This window comes from Zonotrichia albicollis, chromosome 20, assembly GCF_047830755.1.
Source record: "Zonotrichia albicollis isolate bZonAlb1 chromosome 20, bZonAlb1.hap1, whole genome shotgun sequence".
NCBI lineage: Eukaryota > Metazoa > Chordata > Aves > Passeriformes > Passerellidae > Zonotrichia > Zonotrichia albicollis.
In genome coordinates, this window is record NC_133838.1 from 8,881,154 (window position 1) to 8,893,190 (window position 12,037).

Here is a 12,037-nt window from a genome sequence, read left to right on the forward strand (position 1 = left end):
GACCTCAGTCAGCCAAGCACTGAAAAATCTCTGGGAATGGGATGTCCCCAGTCCCAGTGAGCACCTTCCCATCCTTATGCTGCCAAAAAATGAAGCAAGGCACCAGCAGCACATGGCCCCAGACTCCTGTGCCTGTTTCCAAACCTCAGAGCTTGCTTGCATGAACACATTCTTGGCCTCTTCTTCTCCATTCTTCCTCTGGAAGGACAGAGGGAAGCATCCCCATCATTTAAGCTTCCACACACCTTGGAAGCAGCAGCAAGCTGGTGCACAAAGGGATTTCTCCTGGCTGGAGCTGCCCCAGAGCCGGTGTTTATCAGCACCACAAGGATGAAGGCAGCTCACAAGGATGCTGTGATAAATGCAAGTCGTTTTCTACTGAGTCATCACGTCCTGCAACAGCTGGTGAGCACAAAAGGTGCGAACAGAAATTGTAGCAAGGACTGCAAGAGAGGGAAGGAAATCTCCAGCTCTGTCTGCAGTCTGAGCAGCAGCGGAGGGATTATTAATTAATCAGGCTCTTTAGGGAGAAAGAACCAGCATAAGGACTAATTAAAAGAACATACAGTGGAGGGCAAAAGATTATTTATGATACTGAGTAACAGCCCTGCTACTTTTTCTCCCTTCCACAGGCCCAATGGGAAGGATTAACGGGACGCATTGTCTTTAATAAAACCAGTGGTTTACGGACAGATTTTGATTTGGATATCATCAGTCTCAAAGAAGACGGCCTTGAAAAGGTAGGCAGGGTTTGTTTTATCTGCATGTGGCTGAGGATAACGCTGGTGCTCAGCAACAGAGAGATGGTTGGTGCTGTATTGATTCCAGGTTTCTGGGGTTTATATAAAAGGATATTCACTTTGTGGGATTTCTCAGATCCTTTTCCATGCTCAACCATGACTCACTCGCCCTGAAGCCAGTGCGTGGGATTACAGATTGCAGAAGTGCTTGTGGCACTTTTCCTGGGATAGTGGAGGCAAAAGAAACTTTCTGAGCATCCATTAACCCCTCCCTGTCCTGAGCAGGCAGGAATGATGCCTGTCCCACTCCCTATTGCTGGCCTGGCTCCTCAGTTCTTCTCCTCTTCTCAGCACTGGAGATCATCATCTGGAGTAATTTCCCACTATGAAATTGCCCAAGGCTGGGAACAGCCCCATTTTATTACAGCCTGGAATCTGCAGGACAATGCACTGGGTATTTTGTTTATTATCTAAGGGACAATAAGGAAAAAAGAGAAGTGTGTCCTTGCCTGGCTGGCTGGGGGTGTCATGAGGGTCAAGAGCATGAAGTCTGCAGCCTTAGGTCCTCCAAATTAGTGCAGATCTCCTCTGGGCACAGTAAAACCATGCTGATGTGCAAATCTGATCCCAGGTGTGCCTGGGGACTTAATTTCCTTCTCTTCAATTACTTAAAAAAAGCAAACTTGAAATAAAAAGGCAACACAGATAGCCTTAAAACCCTTAGAATGCAGGTTTCAAGGTGAGCTCAGCTGATGACAAACAGAGCGGCGAGCGGCTGCAACACAGGGAGCTGTGATTTCCAGGAAATTCCATGATTCTGACTACTCTGTGAGCAGCTCTGCGTCCCTGTCCTGCTACAGGTGTCTATCACCTGTGCGGGAGGAATTTGGCAGGGCAGCAAGGCCCTTTCTAGAGCAGAGTCTGCTTTGAGACAGGTACCAGGTGCCCGTGGCAGCCGGGCACGGCGCTGGCTCTCTCCCTCTGGGCAGGGGGACAGGTTCTGAGCCTGTTGGCTCTGTCCCTCTGGGCAGGGGGACAGGTTCTGAACCCACAGGACACCTGGCTGGCAGCAGGGAGGGATTTCAATTTAATCACTCAGCACAGGGAGGCAGCCCCAGGGCTGGAGGCATCCATGGATCCGTTCTCTGTTTGGAGGGGAGGCTCCCATGCCACATCACCTTTCCTCACCGTTTGGTTTTCCTGGGATTTGAAATGAATGGCAGCCACATTTCCCCACCACAGCAGCAGCTCTGTGCCTCAGGTAACACAGCTCAAGGTCACCACAGCTCTCTCCTGCTGGGGAGATTTTGGTGTCAAATAAGGAATAAAGGAAATGTTTCAAATCAACCCAGTGACCTTCAGTCTCACAGAGCTGGGGAAGGTGCTGGTGCTCGCAAGAACTGAGCAGCAGCTGACCTTTGTAGCCTTATTTCCTCACAAAATATTTTGTTTATAGAGCCTAACCCAAAAATAGGAACACATCTTTTTGAAGTCCAGCAGCACCGAGGCACTGCTGGAGAGCTGTGCTGGGCAGATAATAGAAAACATTCCAGCTTTTTGTACCACATGAATCCAAATGTTTAAGCACAGCCACAGAATCACCTGTCAAACCAGCACCTCTCAGGTGGGCTGAGCAGAGCTGGCACCAGCTGGAGTTATTGCAGTTCTCTGTCACATCAAGCCCACTGGAAGCTGCCAAACCTCGACATGTCCCCTGCACACCCCATCAACTTTTGTCGCCAATAATTCAGAGATTTCACAGTTCCCACCATTATTCTTCTGAAAGCTTCGTGTCAGCTCCAGAGGGGTTTTAAAGTATCGATGTCAAATCTCTGTTGAAGCCAGAATTCTGTCAATAGTTAATCTGAACTAACAAAACACCAAACTACAAACAAATCCCAGCTGGATTGTGCTTTATGTATCACAGCTTATGTTTGTTGAGCTTTAGGATTGAACCCCCTGATCCTCATACCTCCTGGATGTTCCAGGGATTACAGGAGTATTACCAAATCCTAATTACATATAGTTTGACTATCTGACTCACACAGTTCTCTTAAAGCACTTCTTCCTTTTTCTTCCTTTTTTAATATTTTAAACTGATTAATTCAGTCTTAAGTGCCATGCATTTAATTTTCTTAAAGAAAACGTGGCAAGGCAGAAGTGAGTTGGGCTGCAGTGCAGCAAACTGGGGCCTCTCAGGCTTGCTTTTTTCCCATCCACAATAATAATAATTTTTGACATTGCAGCTGTTGTGTGATCCAAGGCAGAGATGGGGGATCGCTTCAGTTTTACCTGAAATATTTAAAACCTTTCACAAAGTTCACGGAAACTCTTCCAGAATTTATGACAATTTTTTTTTGCCAGGCAGCATTGCTCATTACAAAGTCTCTTTTTGGGGATGCAGTAAAACCAAGTTCTCCCCTTGGACTGCTGAAGAGGCTGAAGAATCTTAAAAACAGCAATAAATAAAAGATGGGAAGCTGCTGGCTCCCGGGTGGATTGAGCTGCCTGCCTTTGGCTTCTCTCCGAGTCCCACCTTGCAGTTTGACCCTACAGATGGATCGTTCTGTTCCCATTTCCAGGTGGGGTTTGTTTTTTTCTCCCTGCCAGGCTGGCTCCATGGCCACCCTGCTCCATTTTCTGGCAGCACTCCCACATTCCTGCAGCTTTCCTGACATTTTATCTCTCTGTCACAGTCCTTTAGCCACTCCTGCCTTCAAAGTTTGTCCCAAAGGCTCCCCTGCACCGTGGAGATCAGGTTAACAGGCTTAGCCTCGCCCAGATGACTTCCTTAAACAGAGACATGCTTTGCCATTTCTGGATCAATAGACTTCATTGAAGTCTAATAATTTATTACATTTGACAGCTTGAGAAAACAGAGCACCTGAAGTAGAGCTGACATGGCTGTGCCACCCCCTCCTCCAGGTTTGTAGCCAGGATTGAGACTCCCCTATTGCAGGGATTTCCCAAAGGGGGGCCCAGGGCACACCTAGAGATGTGTTAGAAACCTCCAGCTGATTTGCCACGGCACAGAGAGCAGGAATGGGCCCTATCAGGGATCTGCAGAGCTGGTCGAGCCTTTTTAATCCTCCCCACCAAAGCAAATTGGTGGGGAAATGGAAAAGAAAGAAAATGGACTCTGATTTGTGGTTATTTTTCTTTCGCTGTGCTTTATCCTTGCCCAGATTTGACTCTTTAGCGTGGTTTGATTGTTGCTCTATGCGGTGCCTTTGCAAATTATTCATTCATTCAGCCCCTAAATTCCAGCCCCCACAGTCTTCATCCACTGCAGCAGTACAGGGGCTGTGGAACATGTGCCACGTGTGGAACATGGACTGACCTGCAGCTGAAGGGTTAATTCATGGTAATTCCAGTTTTGCTGCTGTTTGCTGCAGAGAAAAGAAGGAAGTTCTCTTTTCCAGGCCAGTAGGATGCTGGGAGCAAGTAGGAATGCAAGGTAGGGATTAAGGAATGCAGGAAGGGATTGAGGAATTGGAGATGGGGGTTCACTGTGTTGCTTTGCTTCCTCTCAGGTTGGAGCATGGAGCCCTTCAGATGGTTTGAACATCACAGAAATCTCCAAAGGACGAGGGCCCAATGTCACGGACTCGCTGAGCAACAGATCCCTGATTGTCACCACGGTGCTGGTAGGGCACTGCCAGCCTGTCACTGTCCTTCCCCACAACCCCAGGGATATCCCAGGGACCCCCAATGTCTCTGAAAGCTCACAGCACCCCAGTGCCTTTTAAAAGGATGGGACTGGATATAGTGTGGATTTGTATCATAACAGGACGGGACCAAGGTGCCCAGAGGGGAACAGAGACAGGGGACACCTGGTCTAGAGCAGAAGGGCTGGAACCAAAGGTCTTGTATCCCTCAGCAAGGGGTTAGCAGGATGGAAGCTGAACATAAGCCAAAGACAGATGCTGCAGCAGCTTTCCTTGCAAATCAGCCACTCCTCCTGACGAACTTCCCATCCACCACATGACGTTTTTTCCCATTAAACATTTCCATGGCTGTGGAATTGTCTGGGTCCAGGCCATGGTTCCCACCATACCTCAAAGGCCATGGCATAATGCAAAATGATGGAGCCAGGAGGGAACTGCCAGCCATCTGCCTTTGACAGGCTTTTTTTCAGGCAACATTTCCATCTCGAGCTCTGCGAGCACGTAGGAATTACATAAGGCACGGGGTGATATCAGTTCCCATTAATTGTGCCACTCCATGGGCCTGCACACGTGCCAGGGGGTTTCCACCTTGGAACCGGGGCTGTCCTGGATCCCTGTGCCCAGGGGAGGAGGGAATGCGCTCAGACCTGAGCTCTGCAGTGATTGCACTGCGTATGCCGGAGTCTGAAACATAAAATAGAGCCCTGGATGTTATTTGCATTTGCAACACCCCTTTGTAGTTCTGCACTGCTGTAAATGACGAGAGAAGAGCCATAGGAGGAGCCTTTAAAAGAAAAAGCATGAAAGGCTATTTTTTCCCCTTTTGCTCATATTGCAGTGACTTGTTGGAAGAGAAATATTACCCCAGCAGCCAGTGCCGCTCTCCCCAAGCAATATGGGAACTGTGAAGTTATGAAATTGAGGGCACCTTCACTGAGAAATCGATTAGCAAAGTGAGAGAGCTTGTGAATTGGATGTCTGGCTATTTTCAGTAATAAATTGTGAAATAGTCCGTGAATAAGTGGTTCACAGAGTTCAGAATTACCCCCTAGGAAATGTTTGAGACCTGGAGATACATTACTGAAGCGAGCGGCGTCCTAATGTTCAGTGCTTCGGCTGTTAAATATGTATGTAATCCCTACAGCGCTTCCCAAAATTAATAGTGCTTTATGGCTGCTCTGGAGCCATGGATTTATATCGAGATCCATAGATTCAGCTGATTCACAAACAAAGCACTAATTCCAGAGCAGAAAGCCGAGGAGGCGGCGGGGGAGCGCAGGATTGAGCCGAGCTGCGCGTGCCAAGCTAAACTCCATGGGCGTGATGTGATCAGCTGGGCTTTAGAACTCTGCAAATGGGGCTCCGTGTGCTGCCACGTCCCCTCCTGACCCTGCTGCTGGGTCAAAGGAGCATCCCCTGTCCTTCTGTGGGAGCACAGAGCCCCAGGGCAGAGCTGGGGCTGGCAGGTGGGCAAAGACAAGCATCACCTGAGCCCCCTCCTCAGAGCACCCCACCCCAAACCAGGCACTGTGACAGGGCTCTAATGATGGCTGCAGACCTGCCCTCCCACCTCTTCAAGAGCCCCCATGCCTGGCCAAAATCACAGAGGGTGTTTTCCAGCGCAAAGCATAGTCCTCCCTCACCCTCCCTCTCTGGCCACCCCACAGCAAGGACAGAAGCCCTGCAGACTCCCCCAGTTTGAGCCAGGGACTCGCTGGAGGTACCTCACCTCCTCTTGCCTTCCAGCTCTCGCCTGCTCCCCACCACCTTTTCCATTTCCATCTGTCCTCCACACGTTTTTCCCTCAGGCTCCCCAGTGTTGCTCGTCCTCGGTGGCTGCCCAAGCCTGAGAGGCACCAAAGGATGCTGGACTTTTCTTTGTGTCCATTTCAACTCCACCTGCCAGCCCCTGCTCGAGGGGAGGGATCCACAGGTGCTTTAGCTCCTGTCCCCTGGGCTGGAGCTCTGCTATGGGTCACACACCCCCGGATCTCCTAGGCAGCCAGAAGAGCAGCACACAGCACAAAGTTTCCCTGGGCAGCAGCTGGGCAGTGTCCATCAGGCAGTGCCAGCACAGAGTGAGCTCAGTGGGGAGGTTTTGGGGTGGCCCCAGCCATGCACAGCTCTCAAACCCTGAATTTCCACCACAATCCTGTGGTGAATGGCAGGTATCGTGCGCAGGGCGCAGGGGTGTTTGTCCTCCCCCTCTTTTGCTGTTTCTAACACTTCATTTTCAGAGCATGAAATGGTTATTTTTCTCCCTGAAATCCTACCAAATGGAAAACAGTTGGCTGCTCAGAAGAGACAAAATTAAATTTTGTGGGGTAAACAAGGTTGCTAATTAGCTGATGCGCTGTGCAAAGTTAATTTATTCCCAACATGTCACAGTGCCAGCCCTGCCTGGAGAGCCGGTGCCTGGCGGCTCGGGCTGACCTGCAGAGGTGGCCTTGCCTCCAGCTGACCCTGAACTGGGACTTTTTGCTTTCCCTGGGCAGGAGGAGCCTTTTGTGATGTTCCGTAAATCTGACACGGCGTTGTTTGGGAATGACCGCTTCGAGGGCTACTGCATCGACCTCCTGAAGGAGCTGGCCATCATCCTGGGCTTCTCCTACGAGATCCGCCTGGTGGAGGACGGCAAATACGGGGCACAGGATGAGAAGGGCCAGTGGAATGGCATGATCAAGGAGCTCATCGACCACGTGAGTGGGCCCATGGGTGGCTGCTGAGGGTTGGTTGTGCCAGGCAGTGCCTGCCACTGTAAGAGCCTGAATGAGAGATGCAGGACTGTTCACCAAAATGCAGTTTATTGCACTCAAGATGTTACAGGAGTCCAGAATAGTAGGTGACAGAGCCTGTGCCCACAGCTGTCAGCTCCAGCTGCAGGCAGGCCTGGAGACCCTTGGTTTAGGTTACAATGCATTATATACTTTTATTTTGGTCACAATGCATTATTTACTTTTCTTTGCTGAGCACCTTTATACAGCGGAACCAATCTATACCTTAACTTTTATCTATAGCCTATCATAACTACTGTAATTACCATATTCATGTTACTGTTCTCCAATCACTAAAAGTCAGTACATTACAGTTTAAGCTAGAAGTTGGTTTTCAGTTTTCTTGCAGTGGAAAATTCTGAGACCTTTTTTCTACTTGCCATATTTGCTGACTTGTTTGCCTGTGCTCTCTTTCTGCTTGGTAAAAACATCTTCTTGTTTGGGGTGGGTTTATACTTTGCTCTAAGCCATGAAAACCCCTTCTAACTAACACACCCATTGTCTCCTTGGTTATCCAGTAAGATTGGCTCAGCAATTCTTTACTTCTATATCAAAACTTGCTTTCATTTCAATTTCTCCTTCAGATTCTACAGTCAAAAATCTTTCTACCAAGCACACATATCTGTGAGGCTTTATTGTCAAATTTTCATCCTTCCCAACATCCCTGGGCTGGCTTTCTGAGGTGGGACAGGTGAATTTCTCGGTGACCCAGAATACCAACAGCAAGCTCCTGACCCTGCTTTGCTCCTTGTCACACTGCTTGCCAGAATTCCCCTGTGTCTGGCTCTTCCAAATATTAATTTGAAATTCCTGAAAAGGGCTGTTCTCCCAGCACAGAAATGGGCTCAGTGGCTCCAGGCAGAGCCTGTCCCACAGTGGGAATCAGGCTGGGTGTGGGGATGGGGAAGAGCCTTCCCCTGGGCCTGGGGCACATGGGGTTTCCTGGGCTGGCAGCAGGAGCTGCTCTCACCCCTGAGGATAAACACAGGCAAGGGCACAGCACCAGTGCAGCCTGGGCAGCCCAGGCATGTCCCAGACACAGCCCAGCCCAGAGGAGACATCCAGACATCCAGAGCAGGTGTGCCCTGGACAGTTTCATTTTTTATTTTCTATAAGAGCAACTTATTTACTAAATTCTCCTGGGACACAGAGCTCCCTCTGCCACACAGCAGCTGTGCTTCTCCTTCCATGGCCACTTCCAGGAGCCCTTTAAGCCCCAGGGAACCTGTTGGAGCAGCAGCTTTGCTCCCGCAGCCGCCAAAGCGCCACCGCCTCTGAAACCGCCACTCGCGGCCAGAGCTTGCTCAGTTTGCTAATTAGATATCTTGCCTCCAGCACATCCTGTGATCCCAAGGGCCCAGTTATGGAGGTGAGGAAAGCTGGTGTTTTTATGAATATCTGATTCCCAGAGAAGGCCTCTGGAAGAAAAGCTAAGGACAAAAAGAATGCTGCTCTCTGCAGCACAGGCAGCAGCGCAGGCAGTGCAGAGTGCTCTCCTCCTGAGCATCCTGCTCAAGTGGGGCAGCCCTTGATCACCCCCAGGTCCTGCCTACATTCTGAATCCACAGCCCAAGCAGCAAAAACACAAAAATAATCCCCTGCAGAGCTGTGATGCTCTTACCATTCATGGGAGAAGAATGAGTTTGCTGGGTGAGTCACTGTGGTGTGTGGAGAGTCAAGCACTGGCTGGGACTGATGAGTGGCTCAGGAGCTGGGCTGGGCTTCCAATCTGCTCTCTCTGCCATAAATGACATTGGACAAGTTGCTTCTGTGCACTGCTTCCTCCATCTGTAAAATGCAGATGATAATTATTATGTCCCTTTATAGGGACAGAGTGATGCTTAATCAGTTTGTGACAAGCGCTGCAGCCCTGGGCTGGCCTGGCCCAGGGAGCAGGAGAGCAGCAAGGGCAGGCAAGGACAGCCCTGGGGAGCAGGACTCCATCTCATGAGGGAGCTCTGCAAACCTGCCTCGGTGCTTTTCCTTCTGGAAAACTCCGTGCAGCTCAAACCACAGATTTTAGAGCCTCTTACACAACAGCCCTGCCGAGTTAGACGAGTGGCAGTGTCCCAGTGGAAGCTCTGCTGCTCCGAGTGATGTGAGTGACACAGATCAGAGCTGACACTGAGTGGCAGCTGTGCCCCTGGGCAGAGCCCCCTGGGACACAGCTCCTCTGCCTGGCCCTGCTGCTGGGAGCCTCTGGAGCTCTCTCAGTGCTGGGAGCAACCTTTGGAGCTCTCCCACTGCTGGGAGCAGCCTCTGGAGCTCTCTCAGTGCTGGGAGCAGCCTCTGGAGCTCTCTCAGTGCTGGGAATTCTCTCTGGAGCTTTCTCAGTTCTGGGAATGGGCTCTGGAGCTCTCTCAGTGCTGGGAGCAGCCTCTGGAGCTCTCCCACTGTGGAAAATGGGTTCTGGAGCTCACCCACTGCTGGGAGCAGTCTGTGGAGCTCTCTCAGTGCTGGGATTGGGCTCTGGAGCTCTCACTGCACTGCAGAACTCACAAGGAACAAATCCCTCCCAAGGGAGTAGAAGCCAGACAATCACTCAGCCCAAACCATGTCACTTCCAGTGTCCTGCAAGACACCACAAGGCCCTCAGGAGGCTTCAGCCATTCCCAAAGCTGTGGTCAGCTACCTGAGATAGACAAGAAGGAGATTCGAGGAGCAATCTCGTTAAATAACACAAAATTCATGGTCAAACCTGCATTGTAACATTTCTTGGGTAACTATCTACAAAGCAAACCAACACACAGCAGCAGGAAAGGGCCAAACATCCTCTTCCAAGGCAAGTTGAGTTCTTAGCTCTGAGATGCAGCTCTGTGCTCTGTCCTGCATGGCTGAGCTTGTGCCTGCAGGGGCACTGCCCAGGCCCCACATGAAGCCATTAGCTCCTTTATCTGCATGCCATTGCTTTTTATAGCAGTGTTTATGTAAAGCCTTCAGAAGTGAAATGGCAGCCAGATGGGCCCTTCCTGAGCAGCATCTTCCCCTGGTGTGGGGAAAGGCACAACCCATGGACACTGCAACAGGCCAGAGCGAGCTTATTTCACACCCAGGAGGAAAAGTGTTAGAGGCAGCATTCAAATCGAGTGGTGGTGATGAAAACAGGGCTGCACACATCCAGAGTTTGGTATCTGAGCTGGCTTTCCTCTGTGTTCAGCTGGTTTTCCTCTGTGTTCAGCCCTTAAAACAGGGCTGCCCACATCCAGAGTTTGTTATCTGAGCTGGTGTTCCTCTGTGTCTGCTTCTCATATATAAATTGGAATCATTCAGGTGGGAGCATAAAGCAGGCAGGATTTTGTGAGGTCTGAATACTCAGGTCAGGATTAATTCAGTGCAGAAAGCCATTGCCTTGCTGAAGACCCACTTAGGCCCCTGGGCTGCTGTGGCACAGGTGGGCTGAGCTGGTGTGGGCTCCCTGAATGACCTGGGCAGAGCAGGGGGTGAGGTGAGAGGCTAAAATGGTGATTATTGTTGCTCAGAGGGCCTGGGAGCTGTGGGAGCAGCAGATTCTGAATACCAGGAATCAGCAGATTCTGCATCCCAGGAATCAGCCAACTCAGCTGAGGCTGAAATTTGGAGAGGAGAAGCAAGGGGCACCTGTTCCCTGGGCTGGAGATGGCATCAGAGGAGCTGGGTAGGTGCAGGACAGCAGTGTCTGGGAGACAAAGGTGCTGTCACCAAAGGGGTAAATCCCCAGAAGTTGGCACCCCAAAGGTGAATAATGTGCTGGATGTTCTGGGACAGGTGTTTACACAGTGAGCTGGCTGCAGTCACGAATCCTCCCCCTCCTCTCCCTCTGATCCAGACGTGCCTGGCCACAGGCAGGGATGCCTCAGGCTATGATCCTTTGTAAAATCCCTGTGTTTCTAGTCTGGCCTTAAGCATAAACAGGAAAAGCAACAGCAATCAGAGCAGCCACAGCACGACCCTGTCTCTGACAGGTCCCCAGTAGCAGATCCAGAGACAACAGCCTCATGCAGCTTCATGCCACAGCCCTGCCCTGCTGCCTTTCATCTGCTGCTCATCCCCAGCACAAAAAGTCCCTGTTTTGAGGAGTTCAGTTCATTCCCTGGAGAAGTAACCTCAGCCCACTGCTTATTGTCACCCCTCTGGCCATTCCCGCAGAGCAGCCTTGATCAGAAGGGCCACGAGAGCTGAACTCAGGTATTCAGGGAGGTCTGGGCAACCCAGGTGATGCAGAGAAGCTCCTGAGCCCTTTATTCATAACAAACAGGGAGCCTGACAACTGCCAAACCTCCTCCTTTCAGCAACAGTGAGCTGCTATTGATGTTTATTCATAGAAATTATTACTGATACAAGCAAAGCTCCACTGCACACCGTGGCCCATCCGTTCTGATTTATAAATTCCAGTTGTCTGGCAAAGCAATGTCTGCAAATCTTCCCTATTGTTTGTGGGCAGAATCCCATAAAACCAGCAGAATGAGTTGTTCTGGACATTTTGCACAAACTTGTTCACAAATAAAACTTGTCTTCTGCTGCGACAGTGCACATCACATTGCCATTCAATCTGAAACTTCAGGTGGGAATAAAAGAGATGTGGCAAATACTGGGGTTTCTGATGGAAATCCCTGCCAATGGCAACTGTGGAGGACTTGTAATATCCATCCTTAGGGACTATTCTTGACAGTTGATTTAACAATTCCACAATAAGTGGGCATTTTCTGACAGTAAATTCTGGCAGAAATACATATGGCACCACACTGCCAGCTCCCCATTAATGCTCCTACACTGGTGGATGTTTTATCTCACTTGTCATGAACTGGGGCTTCATTTGGATGTCACTGGGCCAGGGATAGGGAGCAAATAATTTAATTGGATGTGTTCTCCACCTTTT

At 50.1% G+C, this 12,037-nt stretch overlaps 1 protein-coding gene across 2 annotated transcripts in view; it reads left to right on the plus strand.

Annotated features, from left to right (window-relative positions):
• Nucleotides 1-12,037, plus strand: part of GRIK3 (glutamate ionotropic receptor kainate type subunit 3) — a 123,963-nt gene that overhangs the window by 86,314 nt on the left and 25,612 nt on the right. For both annotated transcript variants that reach the window (XM_074555879.1, XM_074555880.1), the window contains exons 8-10: nucleotides 633-740; nucleotides 4,274-4,387; nucleotides 6,904-7,107. In XM_074555879.1, coding sequence (XP_074411980.1) covers nucleotides 633-740; nucleotides 4,274-4,387; nucleotides 6,904-7,107 — 426 coding nt within the window. The remainder of the gene's footprint in view (nucleotides 1-632; nucleotides 741-4,273; nucleotides 4,388-6,903; nucleotides 7,108-12,037) is intronic.